The following is a 21868-nucleotide window of genomic DNA, read 5'->3' on the forward strand; positions in this document are numbered from 1 at the left end:
ATTTCCTCCTCCCCTCCCTGCCTGTCTCCATCACCGCACTCTAGGACTAGCAGGGAGCAGAGAGACACCATGCAGTATAATGAGCACTGATTGGGTGCTTGTCAGGAAAGGGGAGTATCGGCCTTATCCTTTGTCCCTTTCACTGCCATTGCCATTTTTGCGATTTTTGCACACAATTAAAACAATTATTTTAGGCCTGAAGATTACACAAAACCCCCAACCATTATATATTTTCTTAAATCAGAGACCCTAGAGAATAAAATAGTGGTAGTTCCAATTTAGTATGTCGCATGATATTTCCGCAAAATTTCAGTAAAAAATACAAGTTAATTTTATAGCACAGAAAAAAGCAATGCATTACCCTATTTTTTGGTAAAATACAAAAGATGAGGTTGCAGCGAGTAAATAGATATCCAACTTGTCAAACCTTAAATTTGTGTGCACTCATGAAATGGCAATGAACTTCAGTACCCTATATTTTCTATAGGTGATACAGTTAAAGCCTCTTCTAGGCCATCAGTTTAACGTTACGGAGGAGGTCTGGTGCTAGAATTCTTGCTCTCATTCTGGCGTGCGCGGCGATATGTAACGTGTATCGCAATCAACGTTTTCATGCATAGGCACTCCAGCGTGTGCTTTTATATTTGTACGTGCGTATATGTGGGGGGGGGGGGAGCCTCAGTTTTTTTGATGGGGGGATGTTGTGCTTGGGTGTAACTTTTCATTTTTTACAATTTTAAGGGAAAAAAAACTTTTTTTTTTCCATCACATAGGGTACAATGTCCCCTATGTGATGATTTTTTTGGTGACAGGTTCTCTTTATTGAGCCATCCAAGGTCTAAAAGACCCTAAATGTCTCTCCTCTGCTTCCCTGAATGTAATGCAGTGCACATCGCACTGCAATAAATTCTTTTCCGGCCTCAATTGCCGGGAATCTCTCAACGGGGACCTGGAAGTGACATCATAGCGTCCCTTCTGGGTCAGGACAAGAAAGGACTCCCCTATAACCAGCAGCAGTGAGCCTGGCCCGCAGATGGGAAAGCGGAGCCCAGGAGACAGTGGGCGGGGGGGAGCTTCACACAAGGTGGCAGAGAGGCTGGCACTGTGTGGAAGCATTCGGCCGGCAGCGCTGCTGCCCGAATGCTTCCACCTGACAGGTGAGCCCTGCTGCTTGCCCTCAGCACATCTGCAGGTAAAAAAAAAAAAAACTACCTTCCCGGCACCCAGATCTACATGTCCTGGGTATCAGGCGATAGGATTTCAACATCCCTGCCTTGACAAGGTAAAAGGAACTGGTCCCAGAAAGAGACGTACAGGGAATTGTTCTAAGCAGTATGAAACATTTCCTTTCTGCTGTAAGTATAGATCATGTTGGTCTTGTTGCATCAGTGAATACAGGGCTTACTCTGATTGGGAGAGGTGGGTAGATGAAAGCACAGTCTCCAACTTGGCATATCAAGGAAGCCTTGTAATAATTGATAAAAATACAAGCCCTCTCCTTAATGGTGGGGATGTGCTAAGACCAGCTTCATCTTTACCCGGCAGCAGAGAGGAAGTGGCCCACAGCACCACTTACAGTATATACTGTAACAAAAGAGTGTAAACAAGAACACAAAAAAGCTACATAGTGATACTTTTAGTAAAATAGTACACATAAAAACAGACAGTGAATATTGTACTCACAAGTGTGGTTAAAGAGTGTGCACATATAGGAAAGCTGTGATGTGTCCAGTATAAAGCCTGTGTAGCTGTTGCTATGGGCAGGAATCTAGAGCATGCTGCAGACACTCTGGAAATGCTGGTATAAGGAACAAGCACCACTGCTGAGGGATAATAGCAGGCCACCTTCACTCCTGTCAACTTGCAAGGCACCCTGGCAACACATTTTCAGAGAAACTTCCCCTTCATCGGCCTAACTGTCCAAAATCCCTACATGATGTTTTTAAGCCTGAAACATTAACTCTTTCGTGACCTTACAGCCTCAATATAATAGCATGCTGGTACAGGTCTAATTGTATAAGAAAAATCTGTAAAGTGAAAAAACATTTTGTTAAACCAATTATTGGTACCAATCCTTTAATAAAAAAAAAAAAAAATTTATTGGGAGTAAAAGATCATGTGGGCTAACCAATTATAAAAAACCATGGAGCCAATACACTTTACAGTTTGGCAAAGTTTTATTAGGACAACTTACTCATGACCACATCAGTATAAATCGGACACATACAATAACGAAAAATATTTATATATCAAATACTAAGAGTAAGAATACCAAACACCTTGGGGTATAGTGTTTTTTTGGGGTTTTTTTTACCGCTTACTGTATATACAGTCATGGCCGAAATTGTTGGCACCCTTGATATTTTTCCTGAAAATAAAGTATTTCACACAAAAAAGGTATTGCATTAACACATGTTTTGCTATACACATGTTTATTCCCTTTGTATGTATTGGAACAAATATAAAACAGAGGCAGAAAAGCAAATATGACATAATGTCACACAAAACCCCAAAAATGGGCTGGACAAAAGTATTGGCACCCTTAACTTAATATTTGGTTGCACACCCTTTGGAAAACATAACTGAAATCAGTCGCTTCCTATAACCATCAATAAGCTTCTGACACCTCTCACCCGGAATTTTGGACCACTCTTCCTTTGCAAACAGCTCCAGGTCTCTCTTATTGGAAGGACACCTTTTCCCAACAGCAATTTTAAGATCTCTCCACAGGTGTTCAATGGGATTTAGATCTGGGCTCATTGCTGGCCACTTCAGAACTCTCCAGCGCTTCTTTGCCATCCATTTCTGAGTGCTTTTTGACGTATGTTTGGGGTCATTGTCCTGCTGGAAGACCCAGGATCTTGGACGCAAACCCAGCTTTCTGACACTGGGCCCTACAGTGCGACCCAAAATCCTTTGGTAATCCTCAGATTTCATGATGCCTTGCACACAGTCAAGGCACCCAGTGCCAGAGGCAGCAAAACAACCCCAAAACATCATTGAACCTCCACCATATTTTACCGTAGGTACTGTGTTTTGTTCTTTGTAGGCCTCATTCCGTTTTCGGTAAACAGTAGAATGATGTGCTTTACCGAAAAGCTCTATCTTGGTCTCATCTGTCCACAAGACGTTTTCCCAGAAGGCTTTTGGCTTACTCAAGTACATTTTGGCAAACTGTAGTCTTGCTTTTTTATGTCTCTGTGTCAGCAGTGGGGTCCTCCTGGGTCTCCTGCCATAGCGTTTCATTTCATTTAAATGTCGACGGATAGTTCGCGCTGACACTGATGCTCCCTGAGCCTGCAGGACAGCTTGAATGTCTTTGGAACATGTTTGGGGCTGCTTATCCACCATCCGGACTATTCTGCGTTGCAATCTTTCATCAATTTTCCTCATCCGTCCACGACCAGGGAGATTAGCTACAGTGCCATGGGTTGCAAACTTCTTGATAATGTTGCGCACTGTGGACAAAGGCAAATCTAGTTCTCTGGAGATGGACTTGTAACCTTGAGATTGTTGATATTTTGCCACAATTTTGGTTCTCAGGTCCTCAGACAGTTCTCGTCTCCTCTTTCTGTTGTCCATGCTTAGTGTGGCACAGACAGACACACAATGCAAAGGTTAAGTGAACGTCTCTCCTTTTTATCTGCTTTCAGGTGTGATTTCTATATTGCCCACACCTGTTACTTGCCCCAGGTGAGTTTACAGGAGCATCACATGCTTGTAACATTCTTATTTATCCGCAGTTGTGAAAGGGTGCCAATACTTTTGTCCAGCCCATTTTTGGAGGTTTGTGTGACATTATGTCGAATTTGCTTTCTTTCCTCCCTTTTTTTGTTTTGTCCCAATACACACAAAGGGAATAAACATGTGTATAGCAAAACATGTGTTAATGCAATACGTTTCGTGAGAAATACATGATTTCCTGGAGAAATATCAAGGGTGCCAACAATTTCGGCCATGACTGTAGCTAAAGCTTCTACAGTCTATCTTAGCAGCCGCAGTGACCACTCTGGCGTGAAAATAATTTGTTTGGGGCAGATTACCTCTTGACGATAATCCTCCTTTTTCTTTTTTTTTTTTTTCTTTTTTTTTTTTTATACAAAGTGTCTAAAAATTTAGACCCTGTCTTTGAAGACATGTATATTTTCAAAGACTCCATAGATAAAGTGTGATGTTCTTCTTAAAAGGGCTGAGGATTCAATTTTGTTAAATCTGAAGCCAGCAACAGCTACCACATGTATTGCTAGGAATTTAAAATGGTTGCTTCTAGATGTGACTTCATTTCAGCTGTCACACCTATGGAGGAATTTGTTGATTCCTTTTTCTATGATCTTTAAGGCGTTGGTTATATCACAGATGTTCGAGCTGAGTCTGTCAGGATGTCTGCTAGATCTTGTCAATTCTTCTTGCAGGGCTTTATGGCTTAAGACTTGGTCTGGAGATTCAGCATCTAAACTTCACCTATACAGTATGTCTTTAACGGGGGATCTTTTGTTCGGCCTTGAGCTGTAAGCTGCATTGGAATGCACAGCTGATAAAAACTTTCAACAAAGTATTTTTTTGTGGCCAATGAACACACCCACAGGAGAGATGCAAAGCCCAAGAAACATTGGTTGGGCCAGGGAGGCAAGAGTAATGAAAGGAGCTTCTCTAAAGTGATATTAAAGCTTCCATCTTTTTATACCTAAAATGACAAATGTCATACTTGCCTGCTCTATGTAATGATTTTGCACAGAGCAGCCTCCGTCCTCCTCTTCTTGGGTCCCCCGCCGGCGCTCCTGCCAATTCCCTACAACAGAATGTTGTCCTTCCAAATGCAAAACTTGGGTCCTTTGCGCATGAATCATCCATTCATTTTCAGGGACATCTTGTCTACCTTGGGGCTGATGGCTTTTTGTATCCCAACAATGCAATGGACTCAGTTTTACCAAAGCCCTCTTGACTTTCCTACTGAAAGTGTGAGATCGTTCCCAAAAGTCCCAGGATTCACAATAGGACTGTCACCCAGTCTTTGGTGGTGAAGAAATAGCTCCCAGTTGACAGGTGGTTCTCTCTTCCCATGTTCCTAAAGCTAACTACAGATTTGATTGCCTAGAGTTGGAGCACACAAATAGATTGCACAGACACGGGAGCTTGGCACAGTCAAACCACTTGCCCCAATTGGAGAGAATTGATGGTAGTGTGAAAAGCCCTAATTCACTTCCTGTCAGGGAGCATTACCTCCTAGTCATTTCTAACAACAACACTACAGTGGCATACATCAGCAGACAAAGGAGATATTCTCCTGGGCGGAAAATAAGCTTTCTTCCAATTCTGCTACCCATTTCAAAGCAGTCAGCACATTATCTCAATCACTAACAGATTCTAAAGGCGGTGTTGTCCTTACATCCAGAAGTCTTTGCTGCAGTCACGTCTCTGTGACATTTTTGCTTTGCAGGCCAACGCAAAGACAAAGTTCTTTTATATTTTTTTTTTTCGTTCACATTCCAAGAGACAGTGTATGGAATTTTTCAGAACTTTGGCAAAAAGAATTTGGGGCAGTTGTGCATGGCATCCAATCTAGCTTTGGCTTTTTCAGTTAAGCTTTCAAAATAAAATATAAAAGCTGATTGGTTGCCATGCACAGCTGCTCCAGTTTCAATAAACTTCCCTTAATGTGTCGGGAATAGACACTCTCACAAACCCTTGACGATTCTGCCTATGCTATGCCTTTCACCTGATAAAGCTTCTTCCTCAAGTTTTCCAGAAATTCTCCCTAGAGTACCCAGATTTGATAATTTGCGCACCATTCTGGCTGAAGAGAATATGGTTCTCCACCCTGCTATCAATAGCCAGTGCACCACCTAGATCCATCCAGACAGACCACACCTTGTGTGGTAGGAACCAGGTTTTTATCAACAGGTAAAAACTTGGTAGCTGGCTTCTGGAGAGCAGCCCTTAAAAGCGAAAAGGTCTGTCAAACCGAGTGGTTAAGTCCCTAATTTCTTGTAGGAAAGCTAGTTACTAGGGCCATTTATTGGAAAATATGGAAGAAGCTTCAAGAATATGTGAATCCTCACCTTGTAAAACAGAGCATTCACTTTAAAATAGAAATGGAAAGTTAAGCATTTGTGTGTGTATATATAAAAACTATATTATTTTTTTCCCTTTTTTTTTTTATAAGTGACCACATACCCTCTCTTCTCAGCTGCGTAAGGAGCTCAGGGAGGAGAAACAGCAGTACACTGATCTGAATGGCTGTGTTGGAAGGGGGGTGTCAGTACAAGCCTGATCATTGGAGGAGAGCAGGCTGAGTTCAAGCACCGATAGAAATCTGACCACGCTGTGCTCTCATACTTAGTCTAATCAGTTTTTAATAGGAAAGTATAGGGACTGACAGGAACACCAGTTATTTCACACAAAGGAAAGGATACAATGAGAACCGGATACTTTTTCATGGTACAGCAGGCATTTATCATAAATATGAAATTTGGGATTTATGTATTCTTTAACTCTGGCAAATTGAACAAGAGAAAAATATTTAGATAATTTCTTCTATTCTGGATTTTCTACAAGGTGTAGTAGATTAGGATATATGGGTGCAAACATTTTCTTTGTGTTTTTTTTCTTCTTTATTAAAGTTTTCACAAATGCTCTTCAAACATCATAATAAACTATAAATTAGCATCAGATTCAGAAAACAACATTTAAATTATAGCCTAAACAAAATCTTATTACGCACAGTATATGACAGGTGACACCAACCCATGCTTCACAACAGCACTTGTCACAGCTTTAACTTTTACACTGAATCGCGCCCTATTTTTTTGTTTGCATGATTTAAAGCAAAATACCAGTTATTCCATAAAAAACACAAATCCCAGCTTTTAGAAAACTAGTAAAAATATTTTTTAAAAAAAGGTCATTCATTTAAATTGGCTGCTGTGCCTCCTGAAACGCAGCGAAAAGGTCCCTGAAGCATTTTAGGAATCGCAGCCCGCATGGGAACCGCAAGTGCAGTGTGGTTCCCAGTATGGGACTAATTTCCAGTACGTGCAGCATAACATTAATGACACCTGCACACAGCTCCTGCATTTTTTTTATGCAGGTGGTTGTGGCTGCGGGAACAGATGCATTCCCACAACAGTAATCACCTACACAGGTATGAATCTAGCTTTACAACAAAATTCATTATGTCCCCTCGGTTGTACCCTGTTGACTTACTGCTCGATGCCAGTCCTCTTCTAGGTGGAGTCACACCCAGTGTCTGTAAGACTCCATTTACACCATGTAGGTTTAATTGAGCACGAACACACATTTACGACAGCCTATTTATTTAAGTGGGCTGCCCTATGCACGGGAAATGCACAAAAGAAGTCCCTGGCCCTTTTTAAAATGTCTGCTGAAGGGCTGCACTTTTTTGTTGTTAGCACACTATTTTGCATGTTTTTCTGGTGAGTGCGCATTTCATTTACATTGAATATCTGCCACTTGGGCTAACTCTCCACGCATGCTTATCGGGATCATACAGGATCCTCACGTGGGCAATACATCTGGGACTTTTTTTGCACTTTACTCACCTATTGGTGACATCATTTATGCACATTTATTTATATTTGTTGATTTTCTTGATTGATCTGTTATTGCTTATTATCTATACCTACATACTGAGAATATGTTATCGATCTATTCACGCTGCACAGTTTTTTAAGCTGCATCTTCCCATTTCTATACGTTATTGATGAAATTTATGCTGCATATTTAGTTTTAAGCGCTGCGCCTTCATATTGAGATTTGCATTGGAAGGTTCTGTTTGGTTGCCTTTTTAGGTGTTTCAGCGGCTATTTTTCTTTCAGATAGCGCTCGCATATTTACTCTTTACATTATATTAAATGTCACATTGTTTACATGGTTAATATGGCATTACAGGGTAATTCTAACACATTGTCATGCTGCTTTTTTTTCTTCTTCTTTTTGATCTTAGGACATTTTCCATGGGATTTTAGCACAAAAGCAACTGGAGAAAGAAAAAATATAAAAGAAACAGCAGAAAGGGTAATTTTTATTTCTTTTAATGGTAAATTTAGCAAAAAAAATGGTTAAGCATTTATTTGTGAATGGCTGACTTTTGATTCTAAACATTGATTTATACTGTATAAATAATCCCAGATATCTGATTTCTTGTGTAACTGGTGTGCTACCATTTCCCAGAGGCAGGGCCGTGGGTAAGGGGGTACCACCAGTCCTCCTGTATGGGGCCCAGACCAGCAGGGGGGCCCAGGAAGCTGAGTGAATTGGATGTGGGCAGGGAAGGTGTTCGGCACAGTGGGGGGGGGGGGCAATTACTGGAACCGCCCCTGTATGGCTCCCTGCAGCATCTGAAAGCCAGCTTTTTCTCCTCTCCCTCCCTCCCTCTGGCTTTCAGCTGCTGCAGAGAGAGCCATACAGGAGATCGGTTCCAGTAATAGCCACACACCCGACCACACCCATTACCCCTTTCTTTATACCATAGGTTTCCACCTGCTGCCCAGGCTCCCCAGTCTCTGCAGTACTACAGGCTTCTTTCCTGTCCTTCCAACTGGCAGCTGCAATAGGATCCTTCAGGATGGACAGAGGGGGGAAGGGTCTGGTAAATATCTCACATTTGCCAGCCCCTTCTTTCCTGAATGAACACCATGAGTGATCGGTACCAATCATTCACTGTATTCATTCATAACTGAAGCATAGTAAACAGTGTTTTTTTTGTTGGGGATTGGCTGTATTGGGTCCCATGGTTTCTAACAGCAGCCCTGCTCAGAGGTCTGCACAAGGTAAAGTTTTATGCATCACCCAGCACAATTTTCTATGGGCAGACAGCTTACACTTACAGTCTGCAGGTGTACTGCATGGCACCAGCGATCTGCTGATCTCTGGTGCAGTGCTTTCCATGCTCATTAAAAAAAAAGCAAATTTTTCTTACTTTAAAATGTATTTTTTTTTTTTTTTAATTGTAAACGTGAACTTGTGCTCACTACACTGAAGTTAAAATATATGTCTGAGAAGAATATGTCAATGATCTCTCTAAAATTTTCTAGATTGCCCAGGGAGCTAAAAAAAATGGTGCAATCTAATACGCAAATTTTAAATATGCAAATGTCAACAACCTGGTTTAACTGAATATTTGACCCTTTTATCTTTTATGGCTCTTTTTGTTTATCAATGTGATGGACAACCTCGCTGACTGACAGAGTGAGCCAAGGTAAAGGGCAAGCCAAGGAAATCAATATTTGTACAGCTCTGCCAGAACTTTTCAATAGATGATGGAGAAATGTATGAGTACCTCTGGATGCCTGCACCAACATTGTGTTACAAGCTTACACTGCGTCAGTTGGCCATTTGTAAAGTGATTATAAAGGAAATGTTTTTTCTTTAAAATAACAAACATGGTAAACTTACCTGCTCTGTGGAATGATTTTGCACAGAGCAGCCCTGATCCTCCTCCCTTCAGGTCCACTGCTGGTGCTCCTGGCACCTCGCTCTTCTGAATGCACCCATAGCAAGCCATTTGCTATGGGGCACTGAGTAGGCTAAATCCTGAGCCACGCTGTGTATGTCCATTTTCACACACACAGCGTGGCTTAGCCCTGCTCCCCGCTCTTTCCTCACAGGCAGTGATTGACAGCAGCAGGGGCCAATGACTCCTATTACTGCCTCCATGGCCAGTGAGGAGAGAGAATGGAAAGAGGAGCTGATCAGGTTCAGGTAAGGATATGTGGGGGTGCTGGGGGGGGCTTTACACAGAATGTTTTACCTTTTAACGTAGAGAATGCATGAAGGTTAAAAAAAACCTACCTTTAGAACCACTTTAAGCTTGATGTTATGATTAAAAAATATTCAGTGATAATTGCCTTTCTTTTTCTTTGTTCGGTTTTGCCTATTATTTAAGTGTTTATAACACGTCTTTATTTATTTTAAGGAGCAAAATAGTACCTTCATTCAGTCGATTGTGATGGGTAAGTTTTCATTTTCTATATGAAAAAATGAATATTAAACAAATAAGTCTAAAACACAAGGTAGCTTAGACAAAATTGGGTTTTCACATTTTCAGATGCCTATGTAGTAACTTATGGTCAACATTTGAACCTAGGGTATTTGAGAGAAATACATTCTATTGGATCATATTAGCAGAAGAAAGCTGAATTTCTTGGATATTTGAATGATAACCTGATAAGGAAGTCCGCTTCATATGGCAAAAAAGTTTTGGATCGAAGTCTTAAAGTGGACCTGTACTCACATATTGCCATAATATGTTACCGGTCTTGAAATAATTACCTGTCCTGTAGAAAATACCACCAATGCATTCTTCAGTTCTGGATATATAGAAGGCCTTGCCTTTTGATCACATGATCTGGGTTAAATGAAAGAATCAGTCATAGGGGCGGAGGGTGAATTGGATTATAACTGGGTAGACAGATCAGACAGGGGTCAGTACTTGTTGGTGGGTGGAATGGGGTAAGATGGGGGGAGGGCTATGGCAGATAAGGAGGGTACCATGTTGCAAATAACCTGTGGAATTGGTATCGTTTGTATGAAAATTAAAACTATGCAAAATACGTGTGCACAAGGTGTCAGTGGATTAAAGTGTTTGTTCACCAATGCCAGAAGTCTGCCAAGCAAAATAGGTGAGTTGGAAGCTTTGGTGAATGAACAGAACTATGATTTAATTGGTATTGCTGAATCTTGGCTTCATTCTTCACATGACTGGGCCATTAATTTTCCTGGCTATGTTCTCTTTCGGAAAGAAAGGGTAAATAGAAAAGGTGGTGGTGTCTGTCTCTATGTGAGAAGTGATCTCGGAGCGAGTGTGAAAGAGGACCTAGTTGATGGACAGTGTGATAAGGCTGAAGCATTATGGGTGGAACTGCACGTGGGGGTGTATACTACAAATTGGAGTTCTAGGCCTCCCAGTGTTAATGAGGAGGTGGAAACTCCATCCCTTGCACAGATCAAAAGGGCTGGGTCAGTGATAATAATGGGGGATTTTAACTAGCCGGAAATTGACTGGAGTAATGGTACTGCAGGAACAGTTAATGGGCAAAATTTTTTGAACCTAGTACAGGACATTTTTATGGTACAGTTGATAGAGGTCCCAACTAGGAATGATGCTCTGCTGGACCTGGTAATCTCAAACCATGCAGCACTGATTACGAATGTCCATATAAAAGAACATCTGGGTAGCAGTGACCATAACATGAATTCATTTTTTGTTAGCTGTAAACACCAAGCACATATGGGAAAAATAAAAACGCTCAATTTTAAGAGCGCTAATTTTCCAAGGCTGAGAGCTGCTCTCCAAGACTTAGACTGGAAGGAATATTAGCATCAATGAACACAACACAAAAATGGGAGTTCTTCAAAAAGACTGTATGTGAACACACTGCAAAATATATTCCCATGGGCAACAAGTTTAAAAGGCTAAAAATCAAACCTATGTGGCTTACGGCCAAAGTTAAAAAAGCTAGATAATAAGAAAAGAGATTTTATTAAATATAAAAATGAAGGAGTGCTATCATTGTTTAAACATTACAAAGAATATAACAGTATACGCAAAAAGGAAATAAAGGCCGCAAAAATTGAAAACGAACAACAGATTGCAAAAGATAGCAGGACCAACCCCAAAAAATACTTCAGATATATTAATAGTAAAAAGGTCTGGTCCGAGCATGCAGGCCCTTTACAAAATAATCTAGAGTGGGTGACTTGGGACAAAGAGAAGGCAAATTTATTAAATACCTTCTCCAGCTCTGTGTATACAAAGGAGCATGGTATTGACACAGCTCCAGATGATCCACATTGGCTTACAATTGATATGATCCAAAAATATTTATACAGAATAAAGGTGAAATAAAGCACCTGGACCAGAAGGCATACACCCATGTGTCCTTAAAGAATTGAGCTCTGTCATTTCAAAGCCATTGTTTCTAGATTTTAGGGACTCTGATGACTGGCATAGTACCACTGGATTGGTGTTATGCCAATGTGGTGCCAATATTTAAAAAGGAGTCAAAATCTTTACCAATAATTATATACCTGTTTAACTTCTATAGTTGGAAAGATACTGGAGAGGTTAAAAAAGACCATATACAGTAGATGAGTTCTTGCTGGAAAAAAATTTTTTTAAGCAACCGACAGCATGGATTCATTAAAGAGAGAAGTTGTCAAACAAATCTGATTTCTTTTTATGAGGAGGTGAGCAAAACCTTGCACAGAGGGGTGGATGTGGATGTGGTATACTTGGATTTTGCAAAAGTGTTTGACAAAGTTCCCCACATACGGCTAATGTGTAAGGTAAAGTCTACAGGCATGGAAAAATCTGTATGTTAATGGGTAGAAAACTGGCTAAATGATTGTATTCAGAGAGTAGTGGTTAATAGTGATTCATACTCTGAATGGTCTACAGTTGTCAGTGGTGCACCCCAAGGTTCAGTGTTGGGACCCTTGCTTTTTAAGATATTTATAAATGATATAGGGTCTGGGATTAAAAATCCCATTTCAGTCTTTACAGATGACACCAAGCTGTGCAGTGGAATAATGTCCTTACAGGATGTCTCCAATTTACAAGCCAACCTTAATGCACTGTTTAATTGAGCAACTATGTGGCAAAAGAGATTTTGTACAAATTATTAGTTATACCTCATCTGGAATATGCAGTTCAATTTTGGGCACCAATTCACAAAAATAACATTGGGGAACTGGAGAAAGTACGGAGAAGGGCAACCAAACTGGTAAGAGGCATGGAGGAGCTCTGCTATGAGGAAAGATTAGAGGTACTGAATTGATCTTCTCTTGAGAAGAGGAGATTAAGGGGGGATATGATCAATATGTATAAATATATCAGTGGTTCATATAAAGAACTCAGTGTAGAGTTTACTCTTTATGTCTGGAGGAAAAGAAATTTAATCTCCAAACACGAAAAAGGTTTCTTCACAGTAAGAGCTGTGAAAATGTGGAATAGAATCCCTCAAGAGTTGGTTCTGGCCAGCTCAGTGGATTGCCTTAAAGGCCTGGATTTTTTCTTGGATACACAGAATATACCTGGATACTAACATTTATAGGTAAAGTTGATCCAGGGAATATCCGATTGCCTCTCGGTGGATCAGGAAGGAATTTTTTCCCCTGCAGGAACAAATTGGATCATGCTTTGCTGGGGGTTTTTTTTTTTTGCCTTCCTCTGGATCAACTGTGGGTGTAGGATTTTTTTTATTTTTCTTTAATGGTTGAACTGGATGGACTTTTGTCTTTTTCCAGCCAACTATATTCTGAACTATGGTCATTACCTTCTGCAAAGTCACATGACTAAACCTAGACCTTTGCATGTGTCTAACACTAAAAGGAACTGTGTGTATGATATTGTGTGCCTGTGAACCTTAGTTGTGTTACCTTAACACCTGACAACGTCAGTTGTTTTTTATTGGTGCATGGTGAAGGTTTTGATTCTAGTTTATACTGCTTTTTAATTTTTGTTAATCAATAAAATGTTATTTTCATGCCGCAGCTCGTCCTTGTTTGGGACCTCCTTTTGATGTAAGCTGCCTTGCTCGCATCACTCTAGTTTACTTAATAGTACTCAGGTCCCTAGGACCCCACGTAGAGGTGAGTCATCAATTAACCCTTTCCATTAATCCTGTGGTGGTATTTGTTGTTTTTATGCCTTAATTTACCAGCACTAAATGGAGTATGGGGTGGATTTGCTTCTGGGAAACAAAGCATTCCAGCCCTTGTTTCATTTTTCTGTCTACCTCAGCAAGAGGGCCAACATAAAGGTAACATTTGAGTTAGAGATTCACTAGGTAAGTTGCACATACCTGCAGCAATTTGCCAATTTTTCCTGCTGCCATGCCATTCTGACAGCCAAAGCTCTGATGCTTCTGGATAGTGTTGGAGCTTGCTGCCAAGACCTGTTCCCACTTATTCCTACTGACATCACTTTGATGGTGGCTGCCTGGCAAATAGAAATGTGCAGAAGATAGAAATGGCTGGCAAGTTTCCTGTTAGAATGGTGCTGGAGAGGTGAGTATATTACCTCTTTTATTACAGGTAGCTGGCACTGAAAATTTTTATAAAGACCTGAAAGGGTCACTCTAATTCCACCATGTGTTTTGCATACTAAAATAACCATTAGTACACACTTTTTTTTTATTATTATTATTATTATTTTCAAAATGTTTTATTTTTTCCCTAAAACTTTAGACAGCTCCAGTGAAAGCTTAGAAGATCTTAATACTACTCGCTTGTTGCCTAAGGAGGTGAATTTATATTTTTTTTGTCCCTTTTAATTAGCTTCCAATATAGTTCCCTTCTGGTTTTCATGCTTTCAGATATGATGGAAATCTGTCATTAAATAACCTTGGAGACTGCCACTGCTGAACTTCATAAAATGCTTGTTGCCTTGCATATGCCAACTGACTTGCTTTAACAGTTTCTGACTATTGACTTTTGATCATTCTGGTGATACTGGAAAATATGTGCACCAAATTTGTGCTGTAATATATGAATTGCAAAACTTCAGCGATTCTATGCAGTGACGAAAAAATTTAACTGAACGCAGCTGATTTTATATAATTTTTTTAAATACTTAAAGTGATAGTAATTCGAAATAAATAAAAAAAAAAAAAAAAGTCCCCTGCAAGGTAATGCCATAATGTGCTAGTATGCATCGCATACTAGCACATTATGTAAAACTTACCTTAAAACGAAGCCCTTCAGCGACAAGCTTTCACCGCTGCAGCGGCCTCCATCTTCACCCTGTCCTTCTTTTGGGTTCACTATATCCGTTCCTCTGACAGGACACGGGAGTCCAGGGCCACAGCACACAGCTCTGAAGGAGCAGCATGGGTATGCCGTTCCTTCAGAGCACATGCGCTGGCTTTAGGAATGAGAGAATATCTCCTATACAGTGCACATTTAGGAGATATGCATTTTACCTACAGGTCAGCTTTATTATAGGCTTACCTGTAGGTAAAATAAAAGTAGAGTTTACTACCACTTTAACATATAAGACCTTTAAAGTTTTTTTGATGTTCTATCGCCTAGTGGAATGATTGAACTCTGTGTTAGAAGTCCTGTCAAAGTATGGATTTGTTTAAAATAAAAGCTGAATGCAAAGTGGGAGATTTGCTAAAACTGGTACAGCAGTGCATGGTAGCTAATGAGCTTCTAACTTCAGCTTGTTCAATTAAGCTTAGACAATAAAATCTGGAAGCTGACTGGTTTCTATGTCGAGCTGTACCAAATTTTGCACAATTTTTCTCATGGAGCATGTGATGTGTATTCACTGAAAGCATCCTGTTGGTAAATCTGAAACTGTTTGATCCCAGAACGCATTTTAGAAGGTTTGTGGTTCTCTGTAGAATGGGTAAAGCTGTGAGGAAATTAAGGGATAGACTTCACATGATTTCTCATAACACCTGTTGTTTTTATTTTTGTAGACATCAGATGACAATTTCAGTAGGACGTTTATAATGGGTAAGGTGTTTTTAAGAATTATTTTTCTTTTAAGTGAATACTACTTTATATATAATATCTCTAATTTGGTACATTTGTGTATAAAATGGCAGTTGAAATCTTTCCCAGTAATAATATGCAGACGATTTCCAATATGCGAATCTTCCTTCAAACCATAGAGGGATTCAGCTACTAACAGATGGCAGTCAATCATGCAGGCATAGGCTGACCATTCTCATCTCATAATTTTCTTATACATTGTGGGTTTTTTTACTGTACTTAACTGTTACATTCTGCATTTCTGCTTAAAGCTGAATTGCTGTCTAATTTTTGTTATCTTGCACTGCATATCACATATAACTGCAACAACCTGTTATAAAAGTGACTTTAATTTGCAGTTTAAGATTTTTAATAATTCTTTACTTAATCCAGTACTTGTGTGTGTATAGGGATCCCATGTTAACAGCAGTGTGCTACACATTAACCTGAGTCTGTAGCACAATTAACCATGCTAAGTTCAGCATTGGCCCAGCCAAAGGGGCATACCTGGCGGGTCAAAATCCCAGCCTAAGTGTTTTAAGGCACTAAGGTTTCCATTTCTGGAATACATTGTACCAGAGCCAGCACCTCTGAATTAGGGGGGGGGGGAGTTATAGAATGACATTAAAAGAGAAGTAACAGCACTTTAATGCATGGGGTCCCAGAGTTTGAAACACCCTAGGCATAGTCATTTTCTATTTTTTTTTTTCTCTTCAATAAACTAGATATCTGAATGGCTTAGCATTCTATGAAAGTTTTCATTCTCTAGGGTGATATTCTTACTAAATATTTTTAAACCATATTATATTAATACCTTTTTATTTGTAATAAAAGTATATTGGAGGGACTGATTATAGGCAGAGGATATTTAAAAAAAAATGTTTTATATGCAAATATCAGAGGATGTGTTGAATATCCAGAACAAAATCACATTTATTTAAACGGTTACACCATTAATGTACATTTTAGGTTAAAGTGTCACTAAGGGAAACTTTTTTTTTTTTTGGATAGAGTATGGGATGGTTATAACACCTGTCAGGTTTTTTGCTATCTGTTTTCCATTGCTATGTTTTCCCATCACTTCCTGTCCCATAGCCAAAACAAGAAGAGAGAGGAAATCCCTATAAAGGAAGGGAATCCAGAGGTGTCACCAGAACAAATGTTCCCGTTGGAACATTTTCTCTCTATTCCTGTGTTAATGTCAACCCAAAATTTGAGATTTTCCTTTACCTGCACTTTCAATGATAATGGTAAACAGGACAAAAAGAGATTGTGACAGTGGTAAAAACCTAACGAGTTCTAATCACTCTCCACTCTGTCCCCCCTCAAAAAAATGCCTTTATTGACACCTTAGCCTATATGGGAATCTGTGTGTTGTTTTTTATGGGGGAGGCTAAAGAAGAATACCAAGCATGGTGCATTTTTACATAGTAGAAGAAGATGAAAGAAAGAGCACACAAACCTTGCGCATTACCTCGATAAATAGTGACTAATTTTATTATTAAGGAAATATACTCACAAAGTGATGGTATAACAGGCATAAGTAACCATAATCCACACAGGGTTACAGGTAAATCCAAAAAGGGGGGGGGGGAATGAAGGCTAATGCATTTCGAAGGGTGCTCCCTTCTTCATCAGAGCTGATCAAAAAAACAAACAAATACATATACAAATATTTGTGAGTATATTTCTTTAATAATAAAATTAGTCACTATTTATCGAGGTAATGCGCAAGGTTTGTGCGCTCTTTCTTTCATCTTCTTCTACAGTTTTATCAAGCTTCCCCAGCTTCATGATAGAGCTGCACAACCTCTGATCACCAGCGGATGAACACGTTGCTTGTTACTAATGCCCGTTTGATCTGAGTCTTTGAGCGCAGGAGATAATGGATCTTTGATGACTGTTTTCGGCATTTTTACATAGTTACATTAGTCCATCTCTGGCAAATGCAAAGCTATATGGAAAGCATTCTCTGATTGGACAAGGTGGAGAGGCAGGCAGTGACATTATGCTGTCCACCTTGTCCAGTCAGAGAACCCTTTGCATTCATTCAGAAATTGCAAAGTGTTCTCTGAATGGCAACTGTGCTGTGCTGGCGACCTCCTGTGTTCACAAGGTATCAGGCTGACTGCTCAGCTCTGGACCCGGAATCAAGTGGAGATCACTGGAGTAGTGGAGTCTACTACAATGATTTCCAGCTTCCAGGGGAATCAGCCAGGTATAGTATATTGTTACATTGGTGCTAGCTGGCCTAGTGTTACTATGTAAAAATATACCGTGCCTGGAATTATTCTTTTAAAGTGGTTTTAAAGGCTCAGCTTTTTTTTACTTTCATGCTTTCTATGCATGAAGGTAAAAAACCTTCTGGGTGTAACATCTCCCCCTAATACTCATCTAAGCCCCCTCTCGATCCAGCCATGTGCACTGGAGTCTCAGCTATCCCTGGACTCCCTCCACTCATTGGCTAAGACAGCAGCAGGAACCATTGGCTTCCACTGCTGTCAATCACAGCCAGTGAGCCAATAAGAAGAGAGGGGGAGGGGCCAAGCTGCAGCTCAATGTGTGAATGGACACACAGAGCAGCAGGTGCCCCCATAGCAAGCTGCTTGCTGTGGGGGCAACCGACAGGAGGGAGAGGCCAGGAGAGCCTGCGTGGGACCCGAGAAGAGGAGGATCTGGGCTGCTCTGTACAAAACCACTGCACACAGTTGGTAAGTATAGACCTGTTTCTTATTTTTATAAAAATAAATGTAAGCCTTTAGTATCGCTTAAGTGTTAAAGCATTCTACTGACTGTGATCATGGTTTTTTTCTAAAATGTGCAAACATGCACAGCATGAAAGACTTACATGCCAAAGCAAATGAACTGCAGATAAGGCCTGTATAAAAAGTTTACACTCTAATGTGGGTTTGTGTCTATTTACCAACTGGTCATCAGTGTTGAATATGTTCCAAATGTTTGCACTGCTGTCAAGACCTTTTAATGCACAATGTAGAAAATGGAAACGGTTTAGGAAAAAAAGCAAGACTCTTCCCTTTTCTTTTATTCTCAGGAGAGGTATCTGAAAATAAAGGCTCTGATCCGACTTGGCTTGAACATTGCAAGGTGAATATAATTAATTTGTATTCAAGTTGCTCCATTTGCCTGCCCTGCTATTCCTGCTATTTCCCTATTTGCCTTTCATCTGTTTCGATAGCACTGCAACAGTATGGACTTAGAGGCTTTTGCAGGCGTGCCTGTGCTTTACACTTGACAGTAGTTTTGGTCAGAAGCCTTCCTTCATTTTTAATTCCTGGACTGTGGTAATGTATGTTGATAGATTGCTGTCCTGGCAACAGGAAATTATCACCATAACACAATGGGTGGGAATATACCAAGACTTGGATCAGCCAGAATCTAGATCAGTAGTTCTTGGTAACCAATTGGCTTTTAGCTTTCACCGCTTTAGAGCTTAAAGTGGAGTTCCACCCATTTTTAATACTTTATCTTATTATGTAGTTCCTGTGAAATAAAGAACAAGTTGGACACACACACACACACCTACCTTTTAATCCACTACAAGCCTGCAGTTCTGGTCCCAACCGCCTAGGCAGTGACGTCGTAAGGCGATTTGCAAGGTCTCCTGGGATGTCGTTTCCTGTATCCCAGGAGTCCTTTGGTTTCCTGTAATCGTGGGACTTGGAAATCGGAAATGAGGCAAATGGGAGGTGTTTCACGCCATTTTACCGGAGTCCATGATTATATACATACACACTATATATATATTGTGTGTGTGTGTGTGTATATATATATATATATATATATATATATATATATATACACATTAATATATATTTTAGGTGGCGGGGATTGCTCCCTTTAGATACTTTCCTTTTCCTTGCAGTAAAGTGCTGTACAGGTTGCCTGACGGGGGCGGAGGGCGGGAACTTCAAACGTCCCCACCATTGTTATGGCAACCTGTACTGCACACGTCGCGCCTAGCAGTGTCTGTGCTGCTCATGCGCGAGAACGAGTGGTGCATGCTGGGATAGCTAGCAGCACCGATTCCCGGAAATAAATACCTGCGGGTTTCAGATGCCCACAGCCATCATGGTGCCTGCCTGCTTCTGAGATCATGGTAAATGTTTAAGAATTACTAAGTAATTACAATGCTTTTACTATTGTATTATTCCAGTTGTTAATGCTATTTGAAAGGTCATCGTGGAACTGCTTTTAACAAAAATGTATTAGGGGAACTGGAGCTCCGCTTTAAAGTGTTACTAAACCCAGGACCATGCATTCACTATATCTGCTCTCCCACAGTACACACAACATGGAAATGCAATTATTTTAGTTACTATAAACTGCTAAATGCCTTTTCTCATCAGCAGTATAGCAGTCTTGTGACTTCTATCAGTGTCGAGCTGAGCAAAGCTGGTTAAAGCTTGTAGGAGTTTTCACTCTGCTCTGACTGTCCTGTGAGGCTGCATAACCCCAGACCCTCTGTCTGGACAGCGCTGATCAGCCATGTGCTGATCACATGCACCCCCCAAAAGAAAAACACCTCTCTAGCCGTACACCAAATTGAGTATGTGCAGAGTGACTCCTAGGGCTCATCAGATGGATTGGGGACAGTAGAAAGGGAGGATTAGAGAAGACAGAATCAAACAACCTTTTTGCACAGTGCAGAAGATTAAATCCTTGGTTTCCACAGTTAGTATAACAAGCATGCTTTTCTGCATATACAGACTGATTTTACTGTTGTGGGTTTAGTAACACTTTAACTGAAAAAGCTGAAGTTAAAAGATGATTGGTTACTATGCATATCTGCCAGACTACATCTGCTCCACTTTCAGTGACTTCCTCCCCACTACTTGTACATTAGCCCCAAAGTATTATATTCACATAGTGCTGCAAAAAAAAATCTGAAATCTAGTTACAAACAAAACTGACAGAAGCAAGGTAAAGCTTTGTATTTGAAAACTCAAAACAACAGGAGACAATACCATAAACAATGTAAGCCAATTTTTTTTTCTAATTTCTAAAACATTATCCTCTATGACTAAGCCCTAAACCAGGCGGAAATGCATAAGGGGAGAGATGCATGTGTAAGTACACTATTAGGCTGTCTATGGACAATTAAGGTTTTGTGAGGTGGAACACATGTTGTTTGTTGAGTATTCTGGGAGGCCAGAGCAACCAAAGCTGGTCCTTTTTTATAATGAAATGAGCCAGAGAACAGCACCACTATTGGAAGATTGAACAGCAGAAGGTAGTTCTCTCTAGCCAAAGACCAAAGATGGCTGTGTTTATTATAATATAATAATTACATCACTCTATGAAATGGGCAATATCGATTTGTTTTAGGCTGAGCGCAAATTTCAAGCTTCTGTGCTTCCTTTTTTTTAATTCATTATTATTATTATTTATTTTTTTTAATATTACATTTTAGATCACTGAAATTATTTAAAAATAGTCTTAAAAAACAGGCAGTTTTCTGTCTGGAGTTCTATGTAAACTTTTGTTGATTCAATGGCAAAATATTAATTCATTTTGCTGTGTTTTTCTAGCTTAGCTATACAACTGGAAATCTATCCCCATCCATCGAACTTTCTGCAGGGAACAAAGAAACTTGCTTACCACATGGTATAAAAATTATTTTGTTATTTCTGTTTTTTATTTTTGGATGTTCGTCAATGGACATCAATTTAGTTATTGCTAATGTGAAGTTTATAATGTGCTAAGTGTTTGGAGGCTGGGATTTATTACAGATACAAAAGAATATATAATGGCAGACTGCACCACATATGTAAAAAACAAAGATGTTCTAATATAAGAGGAAAGCAGCTATTCTCTTTGATAGTCCACCAAAAAACAATTGTGCAAACAAATTATTTAGTGCTACCCAACCCCCCACCTGATTTGCCTATTCAACTCTAATAAACATTGATCAAAGTGTCAAGTGTCACAGTGTAGTCAATAAATTTAAACCAACAAAAATCAACTTCAACAAGTCTCTAAAAACTTCCAAAAGTGCTATGTGCAAAATTATAAAAAGTGCTATAAAATAGAATACCCAATTCATATAACCATAAATCAAATATATCTGTATCAGTTATATTGCAAAACCATAAATGTGTATAAATGTCTACTACAAATATCAACCAGTCCATATATCAGTGGTTCTCAACCTTTCTAACGCCGCGACCCCTTAATACAGTTCCTCATGTTGTGGTGACCCCCAACCATAAAATTATTTTCGTTGCTACTTCAGAACTGTAATTTTGCAGTGGGAGGAATAGTGCCCCATCATTGGTATCAGTGGGAGGACTAGCGCCCCATCATTGGTATCAGTGGGAGGAATAGTGTCCCATCGTTGGTATCAGTG

At 39.9% G+C, this 21868-nt stretch overlaps 1 protein-coding gene across 1 annotated transcript in view; it reads left to right on the forward strand.

Moving 5' to 3' along the window:
• Nucleotides 1-21126, forward strand: part of LOC149461311 (uncharacterized) — a gene marked incomplete at its 3' end in the record, with an annotated part of 39068 nt that extends 17942 nt beyond the window's left edge. The window contains exons 4-9 of the mRNA XM_089678487.1: nt 7964-8034; nt 9935-9971; nt 14209-14264; nt 15447-15483; nt 18554-18606; nt 21051-21126. Coding sequence (XP_089534613.1) covers nt 7964-8034; nt 9935-9971; nt 14209-14264; nt 15447-15483; nt 18554-18606; nt 21051-21126 — 330 coding nt within the window. The remainder of the gene's footprint in view (nt 1-7963; nt 8035-9934; nt 9972-14208; nt 14265-15446; nt 15484-18553; nt 18607-21050) is intronic.
• Nucleotides 21127-21868: the final 742 nt, after the last annotated feature.

Source organism: Staurois parvus, unplaced genomic scaffold, assembly GCF_062004578.1.
Source record: "Staurois parvus isolate SC_StPar_1 unplaced genomic scaffold, SC_StPar_1.0 ptg000206l, whole genome shotgun sequence".
NCBI classification, from domain to species: Eukaryota; Metazoa; Chordata; class Amphibia; order Anura; family Ranidae; genus Staurois; species Staurois parvus.